This window comes from Diadema antillarum, unplaced genomic scaffold, assembly GCF_040938485.1.
Source record: "Diadema antillarum isolate AM-2024a unplaced genomic scaffold, OU_Dant_1.0 seq00000094_RagTag, whole genome shotgun sequence".
Classification (NCBI taxonomy): domain Eukaryota; kingdom Metazoa; phylum Echinodermata; class Echinoidea; order Diadematoida; family Diadematidae; genus Diadema; species Diadema antillarum.
In genome coordinates this window covers 910,677-936,343 of record NW_027271183.1, presented here as the reverse complement: position 1 = coordinate 936,343, position 25,667 = coordinate 910,677, and the positions used below count along the sequence as shown (strand labels likewise).

Below are 25,667 nucleotides of genomic sequence, written 5' to 3'. Positions count from 1 at the left end.
CCACAAATTTTGCTAGGAGCCAAGATTTGTGAAAGTAAAATGCATGTGATGTGAAAGTTTTTAACTTCACAAAGCATTGAAAACATTTAGTGGATTAAGACAGTGTGAAGGCAGTAGGTGAGCTGAACAAAATGTGGGCAAAATTTGTTTTTAACACTTCATATGAGGAAGTTTATGACTGTTTCAGTATTGTCAGCATCCAAACAAAATGTCCTGTGGCATTGTCTGGGTACTTTATGGTTTCTTTTCTTTCATATGAAGTCTATTCCTATGCACAAATCATGAGAAAAACAAAACAAAACAAGAATTTGGTCCGGGTTTGATACAGAATAAAAGAGATCATGAATTTTGTGTGAGTGACATCACTATTCACATAACCAAAGTCAGCACTTTTGAGATGCCCTTCATCATTGTGTATAATAATGTGTGGTCTGTGCACATGAAATGATTCTTATCCATGCATCTGATTTTGCTCAGTCGTCCTCCGATCAGCAGGTTCCATTTTTATCGATTTGTCAGACATCACTCTTCATACAGGGGTTCACTTCCGCAACATATCTGTAGCTGTCTGCTGGATATGTTCACAAGTATATCGTGTGTATATATAGAATGAAGTATTGTGAGCTTCAGTAGGTACAGTAAGCTTTTACAGCGCAGACATGAGGGGGCCCCTTTTCCAATAAACAGAGGATCAGAACATGATGCTGTTGTCGTTTAGAGAAATTGGACACAATGCACTGCCCCCCCCCCCCACACACACACACACACACACACATTCCAGACCAGCTCTGGAGAAAAGAATAATTGATTGGGATTGTTATGAGAAAGGTGCACCATTTATGCACCCTTCAAACAAGGAAACAAACAAAAAGAAGAGAAAGTGGAAACATTACAGTGGAATAGAAATATGTTTGCCAGAGAAATCTTGTGTGGCACTACAGCAGGCCTCATTAGACCAACTGTGGGCAGAATCTTATCCTGGAGTCTGCTCCATATATATTTCTACCCAGTGACAGTGATGTAGAGCACCCCTGGAAAGTGCAGGGCAGATAGAGTTTCAGGGGTCAAAGGTCACCTGGGGTCACAGGGTTCAGGAATGTGACAGATGTAGTGTGCGGCACATCTCTCTGCATGTGAAAATTCTCTTAAATACACGAGTGTGACATATGTAAGCAAGCGATCACCTACATGGCTCCACATGGTGGCTTTTGATTTGTTAGTTCCTCTTTCCTTTTTCCGCCAAACGAGATGGAGGCGACATGTATCTCCAGTTCACTTTTTAGAAACCACAGCAATCTTTCATCCTCTGAGCATGTCGGTGATTTTTAGCACAGACGATATACAATACATTTGGCATTTTTGATAAATGCCAATTGGTTCACTCAATCTCAAGAAGGTTCAGTGTGGTTCAATCTGTGAAAAAGAGCACTTATTGTAGAATGGGGGGATGAAAGAACCGTTTGAATATTATACTGCATGGAAGGGGTTACCAGTCCTGTTGGGAAGAGAAAGAAGTTATTTATTTTGAGCAGAGTGTACACTCCCTTTTTTTCTCAGTGATGACTGTGGGAACTGAAGACACTTGTGTAAGATCCATAAATGTTTTGTTGGGTCCTGTCTTCATAGAGAAAGAGCCTGGAGGAATAGATTGAAGAGGTCCTTGTACATCAACTTTGAGAACAACTGTGATTCCTATGAATGAAAAAAAAAAGAGGAAAATTGTGCTTATTTCATGCAATGGCTTCATTTTCACCCTTCTTGTTGACTATCACTGCTTTGACCAAATAACGTTTTGCAATTTAGGAACAGAGATGTTAGGAAGTGTGATCATGGACAAGCACCCCCAAAAATATTTCCAAGACCTTGTCATATGGTAACTATTTGAACTGTTTAGAGTTCCCTGCGACATTTCACTCACACAGTGATAAAAACATACAATTTTAATATTACTGATCTCAAAAAAAATTGTGAGTCTTTGCCACTGTGCTGCACATGCACAATTGACTCATCAGTCTTTGTGGGACTATGAATGTTACTCAAACGATACCGTAGCTGGATTCATGCGGCTATGGCAAATAACCCAGTAGGTAGTGAAAGTCATGTGGTACAACTGTAATTGTCAAGATTTCTATGGTATTGCTTTTTTCCCCCTCATAAATCATGACAGCCAACTACAATTTGTGTATATTTGAAGTGAGACAAGTACAAGTCTGTGTTGTGCGGGTTTGTAGTTACGCAGATGGTTTGTTAGCACAGTCAGTAGTAGCTTATCAAATTTCAAGGTATGTGTGTAGTTACAGATATTAATTTTTTTCAAGTTGCAATTTTTCACAGTTGGTGCGAATGGTCCAATAGATTGTTTTCACACTATATTTTTGTTGCAGTGTCTTTCTAGATGATCAATATTGTGACTGAATCCATTCTTGTTTCTGCAGGCACAGAAAGGTTTACTGGAGTCCAGCCACAAACTGGACGTCCTGCGTGAGAGTCTGGAGAAGAGGATCCAGGAACTACCGGCTGACCAGCCGCGGGTCACGCAGATCAAAGAAGAGCTCCAGACGGGCAAGATTCAGGTACGCTTCATCGTGGCGAAACTTTTCTTTTTTTTTTCTTCATTTTCAAGTCAAGGAATAGCGCCCTCTTGCTTGATGAACGAAGTTCATCAACTCCTTACATACACGTAGATACGTAATAGTCATTTATCTGTTAGTGTGAAAATGGCTTTTTGGCTCAATTCTAAATGATGATGTCCTGTGAGTGTCGGAGTAAAGTATCTAATTGAAAGCGAAAAAAAAAAGACCACAAATAAGTCTTTACAGTTTAAAGACGAGTTGGATTACGCAATGTAACATACTTTCATCACACACTGATGTTTTCATTTAAGCATCAAAGCATTATTCATTTTATAGAATGAAAGCAAAAAGTAACAGAAGTCAAATGATGAAACATATGCTCAAAATGTTGCAAAAGTGCTTGCAATGAATGGAGAGTGTCACACACATGGCCACGTAGAAGTATTTCTTCGGCTACGGATATCTTCTTGGTTCAGTAATGGGCGATAACAATGAAACGGTGTCAGGAATAATGACTTTATCCTGTAATGTATTTGCAGGTGTTGATCAAACTTATTTCAGTCAGAGTGAAATTTCGATTTCTGCATATAAGCGTTTGTCATTGCATATCTCTGTTGGCCACTGAAGAGAGCAGTAGCGAGTGCTCAGTCTGAATGGCAACATCAGATGCATGTGTATGATTCGAACATTATCTGGCATTCGACGTAGCGGAAGTGCGATCAAGTTTCGCTTTCGAGGCTGCTTCGCTGCCTACTCAACAGCTGACCAGTGAAATGTGACACATGTATGACAGTTTATTATCATCATACACATTTGATGCTGAGAACCCTACTTTTGATTGCTGTAAATCAATACCAGCTATTCAAGAAGAGGAAACCATGATTTAACCATTGACGATGACGCAAAAACAAAATATGTGTGCATGCAGTATTTACTTCTTTTATGTAAAGTTTTCTCTTTTTTAAGGATAAAAGAAGACATACAAATCTTTCCATTCTCTGTGAATTATTTCCTCCTTTTCTTTCCATTTTTAATTTTTTTCTTTTAAGGTAGAAAATATGAGAATATCTTTATGGCCCCTTTTAGCCTCTTGACATTTTGGCCTGATGTAATTTTGACAGGTTGTTTGGAAAAGACTGTCAGCAAAATTGCAGTTCAGATATTGACTATGACCTGCTTTGTGATATAAAGTCTTGCATGCCAGGTGCACGTATACATAGAATGTGAGCTTTGGCTTGTCTGCAAATCCTTCATGAGAAAATGGGGCATCATTTCTTTTTTTTTACTGGACTGCAAATGGAGCAAAACAAACTACAAATGATGCAAAACAAACTACAAATGACCTTGACATTGATTGTGTCATTTTCAAGATTTACGAGCTTGCAGTCTTGAAGGGAGACGTAAACACTATGCATGACCCAGTGGGTTCAATTTTCATTCGAAATCATTCCTAGAACACATCTTCCATCATGTGACACCTAGATTAGTGCAGACTGTATAAATGTTACGTACTCTTAGTGGTCCAAGGCTGTAAGAAGTCTTTTCCGTACCATTTCTGTTTATAACTACAGGTAGTTGTCACTTTACAATAATGTATTTTGTATGCATAGTGTCAGTATTACATGTATTGGATGCAGTCGTAAACAAAGACTATCCTTCCAGATAAAGTTCTGCTTTTGTCGAGTCTACATCACTGGTAGTCTTCATAGAGGATGCATCCATATTGAGCTGGACATATCTGTGAGATGTGCTTCTCGTCAGTCAGATGCATTGGCATTGAGTGGAAAGGAGACCCCAATAACAAACAAAAAAAGAACCCCAAAACAAACAAACAAAAACACCAAAAATGTTATGTACATAGAGTCCGATCTTGAAGCCATGCCACTTTTGATAAGGTATGAATAGATCATGTCAGTTTCATGGCAGCAAAGATCTTCTTGGGAAAGATTTTGGGCGAAATTAACAGCATTTGTTGTTCTGAATGTTGGAATACATACATGTTGTATGTATACATTGTATTCAGCATCTGATTTATATGAACTATTCAAGTCAAAAGTCCAAAAGAAAACAACCCAAAATCAAACAAACCATGATTAGATTCCAACATGGATATGAATATGTGGAACTGAACATTATGTTTGAGTGATGTTTTGCTCTTTGTTTGTTTGCTTGTAGTTTAGCTTTTCATTGTAACCAGTTCTAGTAGTTGTAGTAGGTCATTTCTAATCCTCTCACCTTCAAATGACCCCTTGCAGTCGGACAACCCCCTCCCGAAGCCGGCGGCACTGACCGGCGTCCTGGAGGTGCGACTGATGGGGTGCCAGGACCTGCAGGAGACCATACAGACCCGGGCCAGGAACAGCATCTCACTGGCCCACAGCCCCAGCGATGGCAGCAAGGGGGGCCTTCTGCGGGGCAAGACCTCCTTCCACAACAGAAACAGCCACCGCTCCTCAAGTACCAAGGAGGAATTATCAAGTGAGTGTCATCCACTGCCGCGCCCTGCCACGCCCTTTTCTATTATCCCCCTTCGAGTGCAGTTCCCCACCATGGTCAAGTTGGTTCTTATACAAATAGATGTAAAATCAAACAGAATGTAAGAGATCTTATCAAAATTAGTTAGAATATTCAAAAGTAATGCAATTGTTAAATTTATTTTCTTCTTTGAATACCACATATATGCAAATTTGAAAGTTTAGAGTACTATATCTTTCATATGGATCAACTTTATGGAACTTATGCTCCATTGTCTGTTCGAATTCACTTCATCTATCATAGTCTGCATAAAAATGTGGAATGGATATTTTACAACTTGGCCTCTCCTTTTTAATGTTCAGCTGACAGTGTGAGCAGATCAGTATAATCGTCATTTAAACAAGAATATATCCATGCCCATTGTCTTATTCTCTGATATACTATGTGTGTTTGGTGTGCATGTGTGTATGGGTGTGTGTATATTGTGTATTTGTGTGTGTGTGTGGGTGGGTGTGGTTGTTGCTAGTGCTTGATTAGCAACTCAGGAGCCTACAGCTTCAATTGAGAGAGACAAATTATATCCTAAAGTCATTGACTGGGCATGAGTGTACCTTTTCTTATCATATTATTCCCCACATTAGAAGAGAAATCTGAAGATTCTTCAGGGCACGGTCCTCAAAAGGGGTATCCATTTTTCGCTGATGTGACCTATGACCTTTGATGTCTGGAGACAGGCATCGATTAGTGTGATTTATCTGTCCTGCTCCCCAATGGGGTTAGAGCCATTTTCATTTTACAGTTGTTGTTCTCAAGAGTGCTTTAAAAAAAAAAATCTGTGTTTAATGTATCCCTACCAGATGTTTCGGGAACATAAAAGCTGGAATGCAGTGGGTGCCCGCAAATACGGCCTCACAAGTGACATTAAAGAGAAAGACGACAGTCTCAAGGAACATGGTGCACAGAGCTGTGATTAATTAGTGCCATTTGATTGGAATGGCGACACTTATTGCTCTCATGTTCATTTCGAGAGCATTCTTGGGAGCAGTGTCGCCGGAATTATACTTTGCGGCAAAAATGGACGAGGTGTTGTCGCCATCATTATCATAGAGGTCCCTGCTATTGAAGTCATGTCAGTTGATCTTGGGTTGTAATAAATCTGCATTGTTAATGATAGTTATGTATTTGTTTGTGTGTATTTGTATGTGAGTGTGTGCATGCGTTACATGGAATGCGTGGTTGGTAAGTCGCGAGATTGGAGCAGGAGGCTGTATCTAAGGCCGTCAACAGCTACATGTACCTCTTCATGCTCCAGCATGAGTTATCTGAGTGAAAGTAAATAATCACACACATCTTTTAAAATACAAAGATATCGTATGCAGGTTTTTGTTTTTTAGTTTGTTTGTTTTTTATCAAGAATGGAAAATTACATTGTACATACAGTATCTCAAGCCTCAGTTTTGATTACTTTTGAGAAGAATTTTTTCCCGTATTTGTCCGTATAGACACAAAGTGAATACAATGAGCTATACAATGTGCCTATGCTCTGTAAAGTCTACATATAATCACCAAGTAGTGCTGTTCTTTTCGAGGGCTTAATGTCATAGCAATTTGCTAAATATGTTCATTTCATTACTCTGATAGCTGCAATTATATCGTGTATCAGCAGTAGATCATTATCTATGGCGGAAGCTGTTGAGCACGGTCTTGGCATTAATGTCGTATCTGTGTCACTCTCCATTAGCGCCTCAGAGTGTGTGCACATTAAACAGACAGGCCTTATTTGTCATGTGCTCACAAACTTTGATGGGGTCATTTGCTCGAGTGTCTGATAAATTAATATGCGACTACTTCAAGGGCTGTCATTTAATCTTCGGCATGTTGCCATGACTATGAGCGCAAAAGTGACAGGTGTTACCTACACATGGAGCATGCTATTTATGCTGTGTTGAAGTGTGTGCAACCACTGTTGTTGTTGTTGTTGTCATTAGCTGTGGCAGCCGTGTGTGTGTGCATTTGTGTTTGTGTGTGCAAAAATGTAATCATATTGCAACAAAAACAAGACACTCGTGAATTTTCCGTCTTATGTTTTTGAGATCTTGGCCATGAAGTTCATGCATATCAGGTTTATGTTTGTTTGTTTGTTTGTTTGTTTGTTTGTTTGTTTGTTTGTTTGTTTGTTGTTGTTTTTTGCCAGGTCAGTGAGTTAGAATTGAGTATGGAAGGCACTTGTGGCTTTTCATCAAACAAGAGAACCTTGTCCGTAGAGTGTGCATGAAATCCATTAGTGTGTTCACTCCTCTTGTCATCAAATTGGCAAACATTTCTCTTCTTGCCCTCATGCTTTCCATATCATTCTACCTCAATACATCAGCCCACAGATGTCTGTAAATGTTGTCACAGTTAAAGCATCGTATCTGGCCTTTTCATGTTTTGAGTATTACAGTTTTTCTGATTATTGCAACATCTCAACAACAACGACAAAAGATATGCCAATGAGAACCAAAATCAGTTTGCGACCCTACAGAACAAGATTCCGTCCCACCAAGGCGGTTGCCTTGTACAGTCTGTTCATATTGACAAGTAGATCAATCTTCAGTATTAGTACAGGGAACTGGTATTAGACCATCAAAGTCATTCTCTACTCTGTCTTTGAAATAAAAGAAGAAAGGTTTGTTACATTGCATAGATGTTGGCTGAAAGTGTGGACATAGATTAATAAATTCATGGAGATGCTCAAGAATGTTCTTTCTTCCCCTGCAGATGAAATCAGTGCTGTCCTCAAGTTAGACAATGTGCAAGTTGGCCAAACACCATTCAAGCCCATCAGCAACCAGTGCTGGGACCAGAAGTTCCTGCTGCACCTCGACAAGGTGAGTGGTTTGAAAGTAGATGATACTTTCAAAGGAAAGTTCTGCCTTATTAATAGAAGTATGTCACACACATAGACAGTCAGCACAGTGAAGAGATGCAGTCAGTCATGAGATATAACAGGACTGCACACTAAACCCATTTTTTCTACTAGTCAGACCTGTCTTTCGGACCAGTAGCTTTGCAGTTTTTCCTTTTTTTTTACTGGTCCATTCCTGAAAAAGTTACTGATCTGACAATGATTTTTACTGGTCCTGGACCATCAGACCAGTGCTAGTGTACCGCTTTAGATATAAGATAATCTACAAAATATAGAAATATATTTATGAGAGAGAGATGGATGAGGGTGTGTCTTGGCGTGAGAGACGCATAGGAATATAATTCACTTTATTAAATGACATGGCGCACAGGTTACACCTAGAGGCAGATACAATGATAGGATAAAAAGCAACAACAACAAAAATATATTTTGTAGGCTGAGAGAGAGATAGAGAGAGGGAGGTAGGGGCATGAGGTCATTACGTCTGATCCAAATAGCGATGCACACAAGGCCATGTACTTGCAGCTGACCAACTGTAGAAGTATATTGACCCTAGCCATTGCTGGGCTCATATCCACGATCTTTCAAAGTGGAAAACATTGCCTCTGTGTGCGTGCGTGTATGCGTAGATGCGATCAATAATCTGTGCAAAGGTTAGCGGTGGATGAATACGGTCTCAGATGCAAGAGAGGAAATTAATCTTCTCGTCAGTAACCTTGAAAACTTTTTCCTCCAGGATGATAATGTCTCCCCTTTCCCCCTCCCACGTCTTTTGTTCGTGTCATACCTATGATACAAATTATGCTTTCTTGAAAATTGGTATTTGATACGTCTCGAGAAAACTTCTTTGATCGCCACCAGCTTCCAATGCTGAAAATGCTTCTTTGATGGCAACGCAGCTGTAAATGAAAACATTGATCTCTGATGTTCAATACTCAGAGAAATTGTATACAAATTCTCAGACAGTTGAAACTGAAGAAAATGTTTTTAAAAAAAGTTAGTCCTCTATGTTTGTTGAAGGTCAGCAATGATTGCCTAATAATATTCTTAGCAAATACTTACTGGTAAAATGCTTCAAAGTTTTGTAATCAGTAGAAAATTTATGAAAGAAAGAATGACATGTACATTGTAGGGAAAGGGTAACAAGTAAGGCCTCGGCAAATTTGAAATCATCCAGAGGGATGCGATACATTTCCTTTCTTTGATAGCATCGATGACTTCTTTCTCATGATGGTGGTTTGTAGTTTGACTGTTGAAGGGTCAACCGCCCTTTGACTGGTGAAATTCAGCTGGCTGTACTTGTTATCAGAAAAGAAACCAAATCAAATGAATGAAAGTGAGGAAGACAAGAGTTCTAGCTCAAAGCAGAGGAGCAAAAAGGAGGAGAGAAAAATTCTCTCTCTCATTAGAAGAACATCATGTTTTCCAGTGCTTATGTAATCGGTGGCATCATCTTATTTGATTTTATTATGCAATGCTCTTTCCGCAGTTTCAAGATTATTAAGTAAATATCATGCATCTTTGCTTTAAAACCTATTACATTGTGATTATACTATATTTTGACTTATCTAGAATACAGATTGTGTTTTATCAGCATGTTATGTTTCGTACATATCCTTTTGTTGGTGTTATTGCTGAAAATGGATAAATGAAATGAAAAGAAATGACAGGTACAACACTATTTTTTATGGCAGGTATCCATTTTTTCCTTGTTCTATTTTTTATTTTTTATTTTTGTTTGCATGGCCAGGCGAGAGAACTGGAGATCAACGTGAGATGGAAGGACTCGCGCTCGCTCTGTGCTGTCAAGTTCCTGCGGCTGGAGGACTTCCTGGACAACCAGCGGCACGGCATGTGTCTCCACCTCGAGCCCGACGGCCTCTTCTTTGCAGAGGTGAGGAGATCAACCACTCTTTTCTCCCCTGTTCTTCCTGCAATTATTATTTCTCCTCTGTTAGCCTGACAAGTATTTCCCACCCTGCAGGGGGCTCCCTCAAAAAAAAAAATAATAATAATGATAATAATAATAAATAAATAAATGAATCAAAATCGAACTTTTTTTTCATGTCCATGCAAAAAGAATCTAAAAGTCCCCCTTAAATTAAGAATCATTTTTGTTTTTGCCTATCTAGGTCTATGCATGTACCATCTCTTTGATTACTCTTTGTTACCACTATGATTTTGATGTGCAAATGTTAGACAGCCAATACCAGGGGATAGATATAGTGTAAGGTTTCAAGTCTTCACTTAATTTTTACTGCTGTACAATCTTTTTTTGGACGGTCATTGCATCGACAATGTCGTCTTCATCTCCTCATCTCTGTTGGCGCAGTTATGACGAGATGGCCTGACTTTTTGTTTCCGCCAAGTATTCAAACTGTCGAGGGTTTAGCATTCTCATCGTAAATGGCCTCAAGTAATCCCCAAACACCAGTCTTTGTACAGCATTGTATTACATAGGAATTACTCTCTTGTGGGTGTAGTAATTTTGGTACTCACATGAGTTTAAGGCTTGTGATATGGGCAACAATTTGTTTTGCAAATTTTCTCTGACCGCTGTCAGAAATTGAAAAACAATATTTTTGGAGAAAGACAGAGAGAACGTGAGAGATTATCTCTCAAAAAAAGACGGGAGTGAAAAATGCATGAAAAATGTGCAGACTCTCTCTGGCATTCTGCAGTCTTCCTTCGTATGGGCGCGAGAGCTTTGTAAACCGAAAACAGAAACCGACGTCACAACGATCCTTGGTTGTTATGTCATTGAGACTGAGGTTATGAGTACTCCAGCATGTATCGATGAATAGGAAAGCTTAGCTGCACTTCTTCTTCATTTTTCTTTTCTCATTTCCGTACTTTCTATGCCGACCTGCAGGGTGATTGTATGCGTGCTGATGTGTCTGTTGGGCCTGATTGTTTGACGATTGACACCCCCACCCCCCCCCCCCCACCCCCAACGTATGATTAAAGAGAAGCATTCAAATGTAGTTTTGAGTGGTTGCAAGTGACACATTTTAAACACTGATCACTGACATCAAGAGAAATTTCCCCCTATAAAGTGAACCCTTTTACCTGAACTGTGGCATAAGACATATAAGACCTAAACAGGAGAAAATGGATGCGTTGATGGCTAAAAGTGATGAAATTTGACTCTCAGCATCTTGACACTAAAAGTAATCTGAAAGCGAAATTTTATGTCGGTTTAGACTGCAGACAAATGAGGTTTGGTATGTCACTTAAAGGACAAGTTCACCTTCATAAACATAAGGATTGAGAGAATGTAGCAATATTAGTAGAACACATCATTGAAAGTTTGAGGAAAATCAGACAATCCGTTCAAAAGTTATGCATTTTTTAAGTTTGTGTGTAGTAACCGCTGGATGAGAAGACTACTGCAGTGTATGAATAACTTAGATGTCACATGCGTACAACAATATAAAGAAAATATAAAGAGAATTTCACAAAATTCCATCTTTTGAAAAAAGTACACATTCCCCTGACTCGTTACCGACAAATGTTATGGGTAATATTATTCCCCCTGCCTTTAGAAAGAGGGAAGTCAAGAGCTCTTTTATTATGCGAAAAAAGTGAAAATATGTTGAATTTTCTTTTACATTTTCTTTATACTGTTGTACGCACATGACTCACCAGCTGTAGTAGTCTCCTCATCCAGCGGTTCCAACACAAAAATTTTAAAAATTCATAACTTTTGCATCGATTGTCCAATTTTCTTCAAAGTTACACTGATGTGTTCTACTAATATTGTTGCTTTCTCTCAATCCTTATGTTTATGAAGGTGAACTTGTCCTTTAAGATGTTTTGTTATTTTTATGAACAAGTGTGTTAGAACAAATATATCCATGATATACATTTCACAAGAATTATGTTTTGCGAACTTGGGCTTGCAAAGGCACTTTTGTGGGTAGCTGAATTCACGATTGAGAACTGTTGTGATGGAATACATCCTTTTCAGAGGATACTCGTGACTCCTAACATTTGTGACAATAAATACTGTGCATCTGTTTCTCGATATTACAATATTTTTGTGAGTTGTTCGTATCTTATTAAATATCAGTGGACTTACAAAATTGGCAAAATAAACACATCACGAAAATATGCCACCTCTAGAGTAAACGCCAAATCATGTCACTGTAAAACCAGAAATTTTGGCGTGCATTCTAATTTTTGCAAATTTCGCGAGAGCCAAGATTTTACGGAATTAAATTGCATGGGAGAGTTTTTTGTCTACACCACATGCATTGAACGCCAGTAGCATTTTGGGAATATGTTGTGCCGCAAAAAGGCCCGCAGCTTCGATTTGCGAAAATACACTGTATCGTGCCGCGAATATTTCTGGTCTTACAGTAAACCTGTGCAGTGATTAGAGGAAAGTGGAAAGGAACGGGAGAATATTTGTATTGTAAGCAATCTGAGGAAAAATATTTGCTCCTTGTCATAAACATCCTCTCTCTCATGTTTTTTTTCCCACATTTGATTTTAGTTTTGTTTTGATTTGCTGTATCAGATTACGTTCACAACGCCGGTGATTGAGAGGAAAACCAAGCTCAGGAGGCAGAGAAAAATCTTCCCCAAGCACAAAGGTATTAAACATGAATTTATACATTGTAATACTGTTATGCAGTCAAACCTGTCCTTAGTGGCCACCTGAACACAAGGTTGAAGCGCAGTCATAGAGGGCTAAAAGAGGGACTCTGCCACTTCGGCATACATGCGTACCTGTGGACTGTTCTCATTTGATAGGAACATCTCTCTGTCTCAAGAGAGAAGAAGCTCTGTTCTGATATTTGGAGAACATTAATTGTTGATCATAAATTGTCCAAGAGTGAGTAAGATTTTTTTTTTTTTTTTTTGGGGGGGGGGCGAGGGGGTAAATTTTTCTCCCATTTGTAACTGTTTGTTGGGTTCAATGGTCGGCAAGCATGTTAAGATGGTGAAGGAGGCTTGCTATGAGTTGTTAATGGTGCCTGTAGGTGCATCTGAAAGTAATGAGATGGCAGAAAATGAATGGAATCTGTCAGGGTAGCATTGAATATGAATATATGTACATGTATGTGATATATAAATATATACAATTTAAATAAAAGTTGTACATTCTGGGAAGTAGTATTTTCTTTTTAAAGCAGGCAATACTAGGATGAGGAAATAACAATGGTAAAGCATATGCTGTGCTGTTCTCCTGGGCTGGTGAGGAAGATTTTAGAGCACCCAATAATCCATGAAGTGAGTGCCCTGTCGCCAAATTGGCGGGGCTGGGGATTCAATTTAGTGCGCAGTAATGCAGCAGTGCGCCATAATGCAGCAGTACTGGCCGGACCCAGCTCTCCTTGCCTCATTACACATAGTCTCACTTAAAGTCTGGCCAAGCCATTTGTTCCCATTGTGCTCATCCAACCCAGGACATGTCCATATAACAAACGTATGGGTGGTCTGTAGACGAGAAAAAGAAAAAAAGATACGCACCGTCTTGTCTTTGGGTGTTTAATAGGACGTCATTATCAAATCAATCAATTAGTCAATCAATCAATCAATCAATCAATCAATCAATCAATCAAACAATAACATTGCACAGGTTGAAAGCTGCAATTTTTATTAGCACAGAAGTAGCACCATATGGGTTAGACTGTAAAAGTAAATCATACAAGTGCAAGGAAATGCAACAGACAAAATGATTATGCCTGAAGTAGTGCAAATGTTGTTAGATAGTGTTTGGAAACTTGTGGCGAGAATTGAAACTTAAATGTACTCTCGATGGGATGTGATCAAAAGTGAAAGTTCAGAGATGCTGTCTTCTCCTTGATGAGGTTTTGTTTTCTCTCTGAGTAGTGTGTCGTCACAAGTGTTCTTGTAGTCGTGGTAGATGGTGTACTTCCTAATACGGTGTCCATTGAGAGTAGAGGCGTGCATTAAGTTCCACTGCAGAGTAGTGGCCGTCAGACTCTTAAATCAATAAGAACACAATGCAATACTTGCAACAATTGCCACCCACAGTGAGTTTGGTTGCTATGGCAGCAGGACACAATTTGATACTCTCAACAATTGCAAGCCACAGTGATTTGCGGTTGCTATGGCAGCAGGTAAATGAAGGCCAATCAGCTGTGAATGACATCTGCAGTTGTCATGGAGACATCATCCTCACTTTCTACAAATTACCAGATGAGTAACCTCTCTGTGCATTGGGGCACCTGACCTATGCAGCAATGTGCATTTCTGTGAAAGCGTAGATGCTCTGAAATGTTCTTAATTTAAGATCTTAAATTAAGGGGAATGAAACCCAAATATAAATGTGGATCAAGTGAATGCAGCTGCAGTATTAGAATGCCTCAGTGAAAGTTTGAGGAAAATTGGACAATCCATTCAAAAGATATGTATTTTTAAAGTTTTGGTGCAGCCATTGCTGGATGAGAAGGCTGCTTTAGTATGTGAGGTCTCGTATGAAGAATGATGTGAAGAAAATATGAAGAAAATTAAACATGTTTTCACTCTTCTAGCATAATGAAAGAACACTTTTTTCAGAAAGCAGGGGTAATAAAATCACTCTTAACTTACATGCATATCAGTAGCAAGTCGAGGGAATGTGTACTTTTCGTTAAAAAAATTAATTTTGTTGAATTTTCGTTATATTTTCTTTCTATTGTTCTTCATATATGACATCACAAACTGTAGTAGTCTTCACATCCAGCGATAGTTGCACCAAAGCTTCGAAAGTTCCTAACTTTCGAATGGATTCTCTGATTTTCCCCAAACTTTCACAGCTGTGTTCTGCTGATATTGCTGCATTCACTCAATCCAAATGTATACTCAGGTTTCATTCCCCTTGAATGGAGTGGCTTCACAAAACTCGTGCCATTGAAATGAGTTGGGGTTGTTGAGTAACCGTGCCATGAGAATCGTAATAGAATAACTCTGTACCATGGCAGTGCTAAGTGGAGTTGGGTGGCTTATCCCGAGCACTCCCGAGATTTGGAACCTCAAGATGACGCTGGCCAACCTCAAAACCAAGATCTCTATCTACTGCCGGCAGACCGGGAAGCGAGATGAGGGCAAATTTGATTCGAGAGTCACGTTTCGTGACTGATACGGGGGCAGACGATAGCTTGTGGGAAATTGGGGCAGCTAGCTGGGACACCGTCTTTCTCTGTAACGCTCCTTTTTTTTCTCGTTCTCTCAATCATTCTCTCTCATTTTCACTCATTATCTCTCCCTGTCTCTTTCTCAATCTCGCTCACTCCGTCCCTCACGTTCTCTTGGGGCATCGTAAAGTGGAATATTGTATAATGACATGGGGGAATTGCGAGCTAGAAGCAGAGCACATGATGTAACGGTGACACCTCTTGACCCCGTAGCCTTTATCTTAAAATAGCTTCACTTCCCTCCCTCATATATCACCCTTTGGTGCATGCAAGTGGAAAGGATCAAGAAGTGTCTTTGCACTCAGATGGAATGCCAGAGATGTGTTTTCTAGTAAAACAACAACAACAACAGAAACAGCAACAACAACAACAAAAGCTACAGGGAGAGAAAACTTTTCCCAAGAATGATGTGTTTTGTTTTGTTTTGTTTTGTTTTTTACCACGAAAGGAGATTCTTTGTGGAAGGATGTGTCAGTGAGTAGAGGTGTTCCAAGAACCAGACCAATGTCTCATAAATCACCCCCTCCCCCACCCATGTGTGTCTTGTGCATCCCGCACTGTGATACTTATCTTCAACATATGGAGTATCGTGTAATTGAAGAGACATATTGGCTTCATAAGCTCTGTCTGCAAGTGATGTCTGCTTTTGTAGTATAGTGACAAATTGACAATGTTCTCTGCCTTTTGCAGCTTTTTATAATTAGAAATACTCTCATTGCTGGTTTGTTGCGTCAGAGGGATAAGAATAAAAATGGCTTTTGTATTCTCTGTGCAGGATAAGAATTAAGTTAGGAGATATGATTCGATTGTTGATTTGTTGATGGTTGTTTTCTTGGGGGTGGGGGAGGGAGGGTAATGCTAGCGATGGGAGTGACGGGCTCCAATTAGAAAACCAGGGTGCTAAAGAGATTGAGCAAATAAATCAAAGTATACAATGGATCGCTGTTATGATAATAATTCAATCAAAATTCGATTGATAACAAGAGCTCCCTCTTTCATTGCTTCACCTTCAGGCAAGAACTTCTTGCGAGCGGGCCAGATGAACATCAACGTGGCCACGTGGGGGCGCCTCATGAAGCGAGCGATCCCAGCCAGCATCTCGTCCCAGGGCCCGGGCACCTCGCCACCGACGGCGGCCCGGCCCCGCCCCCCTATCCAGAGGCTAAGCTTCAGCGACGGGGACTCCGCGGGGTCGAGAGGGAACGGCACACCCGAGGGCGAGGCTGCGTCACCATCTCAGGAAAGGCCTGCTGGGTTGGAGATACAGGTACGTAGTGCTCTGCCTCACAGGACCCCATTCCAATTTCTTGTGGGATCATCTTTCATGATTTATAATTTCATTCTTTTTCCAATATTAGTCATTAACCTATTTAGGATGAGCTGACATTGCTATAACTTATCGTCGCTGGGGCGACAAGACCTCGTATCTACAAAATGTCAAATGTTCAGGAGAAAAAAGAAACATGGCAGCCAAAGCACTATATCAATTTTTTTTTTTTTTTCATTTGACATGCCATGGGGGCTTCATTTTTGGGGTAAGAAAGCTTGGATTTGGACAGGACATCACTGAACTGATTATCTGGCCCTTAATCAAAGAAAGTCATTTTCACAAAAATTTGAAATACAAGGTCTTGTCACCCCAGCGTCGCTATGTTTCCCATAGACACCTGCCTGAGTAAACTCGGGACTAAAGGTACGTGTACAGCGTAAGGTTTTTGCTCCTCCTTCTCCTCTTTTTTGGCTTTCTCTTCCTTTTTGTTCTCTTGTTCTTTTATTTTCTGTATCTTCTTCTCCTGCAACTTTTTCTCTTCATTATTCTTCTCTTTCACCTTCAGAAATCTTCTTTTTATCATTTTTCTGTGTAAAACAACCTGTTTTTATACTTATAAGATATTCTGAAATTTTGGTAGTGCTGTAATCAGCAATGTCTTCATAATAGTCTCACACATGCATGCATATGTAGTACTGTCATGTGAGGACAATTGATGTGTTCAGTTGACGTATGACACAGTAAATCAACATCCTGTTCATGTCTAAATACCTCAGTCTCTGTCTTACCAAACAACAGGATGCCCTGTCCTCGTTCGACTTCCTCAACAACAGTCCGTCGGGGTCACCGCAGGTCGGGACGCCCATGACCCCACCGGATGCCAGGTCATCGCCCACCTTCGCCCCACAGAGCCAGGGGAGAAAAGGACAAGAAATCTCAGCCATGGATGACGGGTGAGATGCTTATCATGTGCACTCCTTTGCTCCTCCTCCTCCTCCTCCTCCTCTTTTTCTTTTTCTTTTCCTTCATTTCCCCTCTTTTCATCTCCTCTTTTTTTTTTCCCTCAAATTTCTTTTTCTTTGCATTTTATGCCCTTATTTCTCTTCGTCTTTTCTCCTTTTCCTCCTCTAAATTCCTAAATTTTTGTAAAAGCCCACAAACACTGATGTCTTTGAAATATGATGTATCCAGTACAAAAAGTAATCTTGTGATGAAACTAGTTTGAATTCTTTTCTTTTGTTTTTTAACAAGATTGTACATTCACTAATTTTTTCCCTTCTCTCTTTTCATCCCTAAACAAAACAAAACAAATCACAACAAACCACATTTGTGCCATCCCAGGACGCTGATGACCATGGACAACTTCCGGTTGATAAGCGTCCTCGGCCGCGGCCATTTCGGCAAGGTGCTACTGACCGAGTACAAGACGACGGGCGAGTTGTTTGCGATCAAGGCGCTGAAAAAGCGGGACGTCGTGGCGAGGGAAGAGGTGGACAGGTGAGTGAGAGGACATCCCGACGGTTCCCATCGTCTGAATGAAGGATTGCGCAACTCTTTTGAAAGGAATTTTTGCTAGCGAAGTTATCAAGGATAACGGGGGATGGTCATGGCAGAGAGCAAAATGTTTTCTCATGCTCGAAGAGAATGAGATGAAGTGCAACTTTGTGGAAGAGATTTTTTTATTTTTCACAACTCTTTGGAAAGAAGCTATTTTTGAGCCATAGTAATCGAAGGGGGGGGGGGAGATAGTCCTAGAAGATGATGAAATCTTTTCCCACGCTCTAAGAGAATTGAATGAAGTCGTGCTTTATGAAAGAGATTTTTACTTCTTATTGGGCTACAGCTGTAGATGATATTTGCAATGCATTGTTGTCTTTTCCCTGAAAGGAAAATGTGAGTAAGGGCAGGTGACTTTCTCGATGTGATGGCACATTTTGAGATATGTATTATAAGTTTTAAAATACAGATGTGATTTTGCAAGGGGTATATTAAGTTAGAGCTGAATAAAAATGAACTGTTGAGGATTAGCCAAGTTGTTCTCTCACCCAAAATTCTTTAATTAAATAGCATAATTAAAATATTTTTAATTAGATAGCATTTAAATCTCTGTGAGGGAAAAAGGTAGCAGTTTATTTTTCCTCTGTAATAATCTACCTTTCAGGACTACTTTCACAACATCGGGATACATGCACTTAATAGACTCCTGATTCAAGGCTGCCAGCAGCAGTAGTTGTGCCCATAGACAAGGCACTTCTTCATTCCAGAGTCTTTTGGAGGGGACTGAAATTCAATAATTATTTGATATTTTGCTTGAATAAGCATTTAAAGGGCTTCTGTAGTTGCAACACAAAATTGATCCAGAAATACTGAACAGTGTTTAAGTCGGTATATTTTGTGATGCGACTCCTCACCAATTTTGTTATGTTATTTTCGAAGCTTGATGTGTGAGAAGCGGATATTTGAGGCGGCCAACTCTATCCGGCACCCGTTCCTGGTCAACCTCTTCGCCTGCTTCCAGACGGCGCACCATGCCTGCTTCGTCATGGAGTATGCCATGGGTGGTGACCTCATGATGCACATACACAACGACGTCTTCTCCGAGACGAGGACAGTGTGAGTGCAGTAGCCGGGCATAGTAGGAGATTTTGTGGGGATGAGTTCATTCTGAACAGATCCCACAACATATTATTCAAATGTGATGTAATCAGTATCATGTGACATGTTTTACATGTTTCGAAATCACAAGTTGTAAGTATTCTGTGAAATCTCAGCTGTTGAACGTCGAGTGTTATATCATGGCAATAGATTCTAGTACATGCTGTCCCATTGCTCATGCAGAACTATGGGAGTGTATGTTTGTCAAGAAGTTAGACATCTACTCACAACAGATTTCTTTTCTTTTCTAAATGTAATAACTCTTTTGTAGTTTGTTTGCAGGACAAATTGATATCACACAAGTTCCTACTCCTTTCTTAGGGTGAGCGAGACCTTTTTGTGCCCTGAAAGCTCAGCTTGCATGAAAACTACAATAAATGGATGATTTGGTACCTGGAATGACTTGGACAATGTCGAAACCTCGACATGCAGTTATAGCTATTTCCTCATCCATTGGTATATGGACCACACTTCAGATGAATTCCCAGAGTGTTTGGGAGGTGGTAACCAAGCTAATCAAAATTGTGATGATGGACAGTGGTTCATGGCAAGAATGGTTCTTAGCAACAACACTTAGGGGTTCATAATATCTTGCAGTGGTGAAATCATCTTGTAATCGTTTTGGCAGTATTTAAGTGGGACTGTAGATTTTAACGTTCGCACTAGACTCTTTGTCTCCGGAGAGTGCGTAATAACACCTTTGCATTTACCCCCTTTTTCTTCTCAACCATTTGCAGATTCTACTCGGCATGTGTCGTCCTGGGCTTGCAATATTTACATGAGAATAAGATTGTGTACAGGTGAGTTCCATTAGTGTTTGAGCCACATATCAAGAGGTCCAATTTAACACAGCTTTGGTCACAACTAGCATTTTGAAACTTGTGTTTCACTCGTGAAGTAGAAGAGGCTATACAATAACAGTTTCAGCTTTGTGTGCGAACGTACAGTGTGCTCCCGCTAGAACAAACACAGCTATAACAAAATCCAGGTCCCAAAATTATTATCTCTATATCTGTACATACATCATTTGTTCAGCTATAACAAAATTTTGATGTAAAAAAGGAAAACTGCTGGTCCCTAGGACTTCGTAATAACGAGAGTCATCTGTATGCACTACAGAAGAAATAGATGTTTCAGAATGCAGGTAATGTAGAGTGGCCAAGAATTCAATATTTTTCTCTTCCTTCCAACAATTCTGTGTCTTCCACAGGGACCTCAAGCTGGACAATCTCCTGCTTGATCAGGACGGGTTCCTGAAGATCGCCGACTTTGGGCTCTGCAAGGAGGGCATGGGCTACGGGGACAGGACCAGCACCTTCTGCGGGACGCCCGAGTTTCTGGCCCCCGAGGTGCTGACGGAGCCGTACTACACTCGGGCCGTGGACTGGTGGGGCCTTGGGGTGCTCATATTTGAGATGCTGGTTGGAGAGGTAGGAGCAAATTCCACCCCCCCCCCCCCCCCCCCGACTCACTTACTATATAGCATCACCTGCGTACATGTCCATGTATGTTTTGTTATGTAACTGTTTTTGCTGTGTAAAACTAGCTTGTCTTGTTGTAGTTAAGTAAACCGACAGTTGGTTGAAACTGTTTATTCATTTATCTGTGTATGAGGCCCCAATATCAAGCTCGGCTTACTGGGGATCCTCCTGTATGGTACCCTGACTTTTTGTTTATTATCAGTATGTCTTCGTTCCTTGTCACTAAGATTTGATTACCTGTCATGTGCAAAATCAGCCATGAATTATTATGAATCATATGTTTATTTCTGAAAGTGATCAGAGTTGATTATATTGTGCCATACAGAAACAATAAAATGAAATGAAATGAAATGAAATATAATATGAATGATTCAATGGATCGATAAATTAGTGAGTGAATGAATGAGTGATTTAGTAAAAGAGGGAGTGAGTGATTGAGTAAGTGGCGGAATAGTTGAATGAGTAGGTGAATACCAGGTACATGAATAAGTGTTTGATGGAGGAATGGATAAGTCACCAACGGAATCAGTAGTCAAAAATGTCAGTGAGTAAATTAATAGTTAAATGAATGAGTGAGGAAATGAGTGAATGGAGGTAAAAAAAAAATGATTTGCTCTGTTAAGAATTTTCAGTTTGATATTTCCTTCAAATCCTTTATCGATACCTTACTAGTAATCATAGGTAACAATTAAGATTTGATGCAACAAAATATGTCGTATGAGAAAGCCCATAATATCACAGCTTTTGTGCAGAGTTTGTGTCTCTGTGTGAGTCAAAAGGTTCATCGCTGTTTTTCTTGGAAAGAAAAATGAAACAAGCAAGAAATGAGTGAGTGGAGTGGTAGCAGAGAATGAATGAAATAAATGTGTCTGTAGGTTAGGGTAGTTAGAGGGGATGTGCAGTGTTCGTTTTACAGCAATCTGTTATCAATAGTTTTAAGTGTGTTTTTCGTGTGTGTTAGATATTATTTCGGTAATTTTGTGTTTTATCTTATTCTATTGTTTTTATTAATCAAATAATTATTTAATTGATTACTTTAAGATATTCATGATTTGAAGTTTTAATGGAAATGTTATTCTATTTTGTAATTTGATAGTCTTGCCTGTTTTGTGTGTTGCCTACGATATTATGTTAATTAATTTGTGTAGTTTTATGTAGTTTTTATTTACTTTGTATCTATGATGGTGAATCACGTTATGTATACTTGTTTTTATTGCACGGACTGACTGAAAAACAGCTGTGGCTGATGTTAGTACCGTGGTTAAATAGAATGATTGATTGAATGGATCCATAGCATTGGGTTATCAATTAACCCTTTGCACGCTTTTGAGTGCCGATTGGCACAGAAAACCCCATAACCCTTTTGTCAATACACATTGTCCAAAGTTCGTGGCACAGAAAGGGTTAAAATGTCATTTTGCTTCCTTTGTTTGCAGTCACCTTTCCCAGGGGACGATGAGGAGGAGGTGTTTGACAGCATCGTCAACGATGAGGTGCGGTATCCGAGGTTCCTCTCCACCGAGGCCATCGCCATCATGAGGAGGGTGAGTAAATGCAAGAAGAAAACAAAAACCACACTTTCACTGGAATTTTACTCATGCATATGGACATTAAAAGTAGCTAAAAAAATAGACTAGGTTCAACTAGGTTCTCTCTCACACCACTAGTAACTGCTTTTGCAAAGACAATAATCTCACCGCATCAGACGTTGATAGCGTTACAGCAAAGACAATAGCTGCACCCTCCGCCTCGATTATAGGCTAATCTGTCTAGTGTGAGAGCATGGTTTTGATTTCGCAAATGTGATTCCCTTCATCTCTGCTCGATTTCGCAGTTACTGAGGAGAAACCCGATGAGGAGACTCGGGTCAAGCCAGCGAGATGCTGAGGACATCAAGGGTCAGGCATTCTTCAAGGTGAGAGAGTGACCAGAGGGTCACTTGATGGTCAAGTTTGGGGAGAGGATGAGCCATACACATTCAAAACTCTACTTCTCCATATTAGTTTCCTTCGCAATGCTGGGGATTGGTTGTTTCAAAACGTATTTCAGCCTTTGTGTAACCTACTTGGGAATGTTATGAAAATGCTTTTAGTATTTTAGTCATGAGGTTAAAAACCAGTGGTTGTTTCCCCATCTGTAAAATGTAATTTGTCAGTCGTGTGTGAAGAAAAGTACTGTACTTGAATCTGCCTCAAAAGCTACCAGCAGCAGTATGAGGAAAACAACAGGCACAAACTTCTCAATTTCAGAGCTGATAGAAATAACAGGGAACACACACTTCAATTATGTTTAATTGCGTGCTGCAATGTAATGCTCATATTTCTTGCCCCTCAGTTTACACCTGATGATGAAATTTGTTCTGTGTGTTCCCACACTTTCATCATCCTCAAACTTCTTGTGACTGTAAATTATATTATATACCTGCACCTGTAATCATGTCATCCATGTGCACTAATCATTGATCATTTATTCATTTTGTTTATATGTGTTTGGTGTTTTTTTCCACCGATAGAGTATGAACTGGGATGACCTACTGATGAGACGGGTAACGCCACCGTTTGTCCCCAAGATCGTAAGCATCTCCCTCCTCTTAGTGCATCCTCTTTTTAAAGAGTGCTATGAATCTTTGCTGGTGTTGTAATGATGATGATATTGATAAGGATGATGGTGATGGTGATGATGATGATGGTGGTGGTGGTGGTGTTGTTGGTGATGATGATTATTATTATTATGATGGTAGTGATGATGATTATATCGATGATGGTGATGATGATATTGATGATGATGATGATGATGTTGATGATGAATGTATGAAGCAGGTGGTGACAATGATGATGACTTATATTTTTTCAGAGCTATAGTCATGATTTTCAAAGCATTAGGCAACTAAAAATTTATATAGGAATATGCTAGAATGATTAAAAGCTAAATTTTGATGATACATGACGAAAGCGTTCCCATCCATTTTTTTATTGTGATCATCAGGCATCTGACCCTTCAACACTTGATAAATTGTTACATCGAAATTCACTTTCAAAAAAAATAAAAGTGCTATGGTAATGTAGCAGGATTTTTTAGATGAATTGATTATGAAATCTTGTCAAATTCTTCACATTCAATTCAAAGTAGATCATCAAGCATGTGGTAGAAATATCAATTTTTGTGATGGGACAGTGATCTCTTACATCTTTTCTTTATTGTGTTTTTGCCTTCTAGAAAAACGCGGAGGACGTGAGTAACTTTGATGAGGAGTTCACATCAGAGCACCCAGTCCTGACGCCAGCCAAGGACCCGAGGCCGCTGACCGACAAGGAGCAGGAGTGTTTTAAAGATTTCAACTACATCGCTGATTGGTGCTAAAGTACTACAATGAACCCCCAAAAGAGAAAAGATACTATGAAAGAAGGGATGAAGAACTTGCAGATGAGAACTCGGGAGGAGAAGTGGTATTGGGAAGACGTTTCTGTATAGAGGACGTTTGAACAACTTTGTGTGAACAAAATATGCTTCCAGTTCAGAGACGTTTCTCTCTTCTGCTTTTTTTTTTCAGTAATTTGAATGAACAGCAAGAGGTCTAGCTTTAGTGCCACCTCTGCTGACGATAAGTCTGTTAAAGTGTGTGTCATTGACAGCGGTGTAGTGGGTGCATGTAAACAACGAAACCTGTCAAGAAATCATCACCCTTCAAGGAGGCGTGTGTGTGTGTGTGATTCTCCTCTTCTCCACACATGACAGGTGCGTTATGTTGTCATGAAAACGTGACGAAGCCTAAAGAACTTGTGAGGGAAGAACTCGCCCCCTCCCCCCCATGCGTCCCTGCTTTCAGGAGAGATGACGTCCGAATTTCCCAGAGCCCTGTGATGTCGCAATGTGTCTGACGGGTACGGACCCAACACCCCCTCCACTCCGCGCCAGCTCGCGTCTGGGAATGAATCGCATCTGCGCCAACCTACCCCTTCGAGTTCACCGAGGCTGCACTACGCGTCTTCCTCCCTCCAGAAGTGTTTGCTCCGCAATGCGCCGAAACCAAAGTTTGGCAGTCCATGAAGGCAGGCGACATGTGTGATGCGGTTATGTTCCGATCCTGCGACAAGATAGAACAAAGGATGGATATGGCTTTGCAGTGAATATGCACACTTTTCCCCATCTAGCCAATAAAGGGTATATTGCTAGTATTGTATGTGACACTTCAGAAATATCCAAGCTAGATTTCTTCTTATCAGGTGGATGGGGAATTTTTACAAAGACTGGCCCCATGTGCATTCTAGGCTGGTGGAGCATCATAAGATAGACATGCCCAGAAGCTTGACAAAACAACAAATTAACCAAGAATGTATGTCGTCGTAGCTATTGCTTCAACTTCGAGTTGTTAAACGTCCTTTGGTGCCCTCCTAACTGCTGCAAATTCACACTCATAATTTCTTTTCTTTTTTTTTGTGGTCATTTTCACTTTTCCTCGTTTCTTATTTTGTTGCTCTGATATGTGTGACACATGTTGAATCTTGAGTCGGTGCTATGTATTCCTAGGAGGGTGCTTATAGAAGGTTAACATGATGGGAAAAAAAGAAGTGGAGAGGGTAATGCCTGGGGGCATTTCATACAAACCAAAGATATGCTCACTGGGTCACCCATCTTGCTTCCATGTACACAAGACGGGAGTAAGCCGCCTGTACCAGGGGAAGGAACTTGTGCGTTGCAGCTTAAGATCTATGTTTTGAAATGTGAATGGGACAGGTGCTGTCAAACTGTATCAGAGAGTTATTTCTTAGTATCAAGCTCCAAATCTTTGTATCAAAATGTGAATAGGACAGACACTATCCACATGTATTAAAGAGTTAATTTCTTAGCTTAGAGCTTCAATTTTTTTTTTTTTTTTAAATGAACGGGACCAGGTGCTATTCACCTGTATCAAAGAGGGAATTTCTTAGTTGTGAGCTTTAAATCATTGTTTTGAAATATGAATGGTACAGGGGCTGTTCACCTGTATCAGAGAGAGAATTTCCTAACTTAAAACTTCATATCTTTATTTTGAAATGTGAACAGGGCAGGTGCTAGTTGCTTGTAGCAGAGAGGGAATTTCTATAACAGCTTTCAGCTTCAAATCTGTGCTATGGAATGTGAGTGGGACAAGGCAAATTCACCATCCTTTGTCCAGGC

The 25,667-nt window shown here is 40.0% G+C and overlaps 1 protein-coding gene across 1 annotated transcript in view; it reads left to right on the top strand.

Annotated features, from left to right (window-relative positions):
• Positions 1-24,633, top strand: part of LOC139726643 (serine/threonine-protein kinase N2-like) — a 64,525-nt gene extending 39,892 nt beyond the window's left edge. Inside the window, exons 4-18 of the mRNA XM_071637631.1 lie at positions 2,436-2,573; positions 4,829-5,051; positions 7,809-7,918; positions 9,707-9,850; positions 12,479-12,554; positions 16,118-16,371; positions 17,173-17,327; positions 17,716-17,871; positions 18,811-18,987; positions 19,767-19,829; positions 20,240-20,459; positions 21,947-22,054; positions 22,345-22,425; positions 23,023-23,082; positions 23,727-24,633. Of these exons, the coding sequence (XP_071493732.1) occupies positions 2,436-2,573; positions 4,829-5,051; positions 7,809-7,918; positions 9,707-9,850; positions 12,479-12,554; positions 16,118-16,371; positions 17,173-17,327; positions 17,716-17,871; positions 18,811-18,987; positions 19,767-19,829; positions 20,240-20,459; positions 21,947-22,054; positions 22,345-22,425; positions 23,023-23,082; positions 23,727-23,870 (2,109 nt within the window). The 3' untranslated portion in view covers positions 23,871-24,633. The remainder of the gene's footprint in view (positions 1-2,435; positions 2,574-4,828; positions 5,052-7,808; positions 7,919-9,706; positions 9,851-12,478; positions 12,555-16,117; positions 16,372-17,172; positions 17,328-17,715; positions 17,872-18,810; positions 18,988-19,766; positions 19,830-20,239; positions 20,460-21,946; positions 22,055-22,344; positions 22,426-23,022; positions 23,083-23,726) is intronic.
• Positions 24,634-25,667: the final 1,034 nt, after the last annotated feature.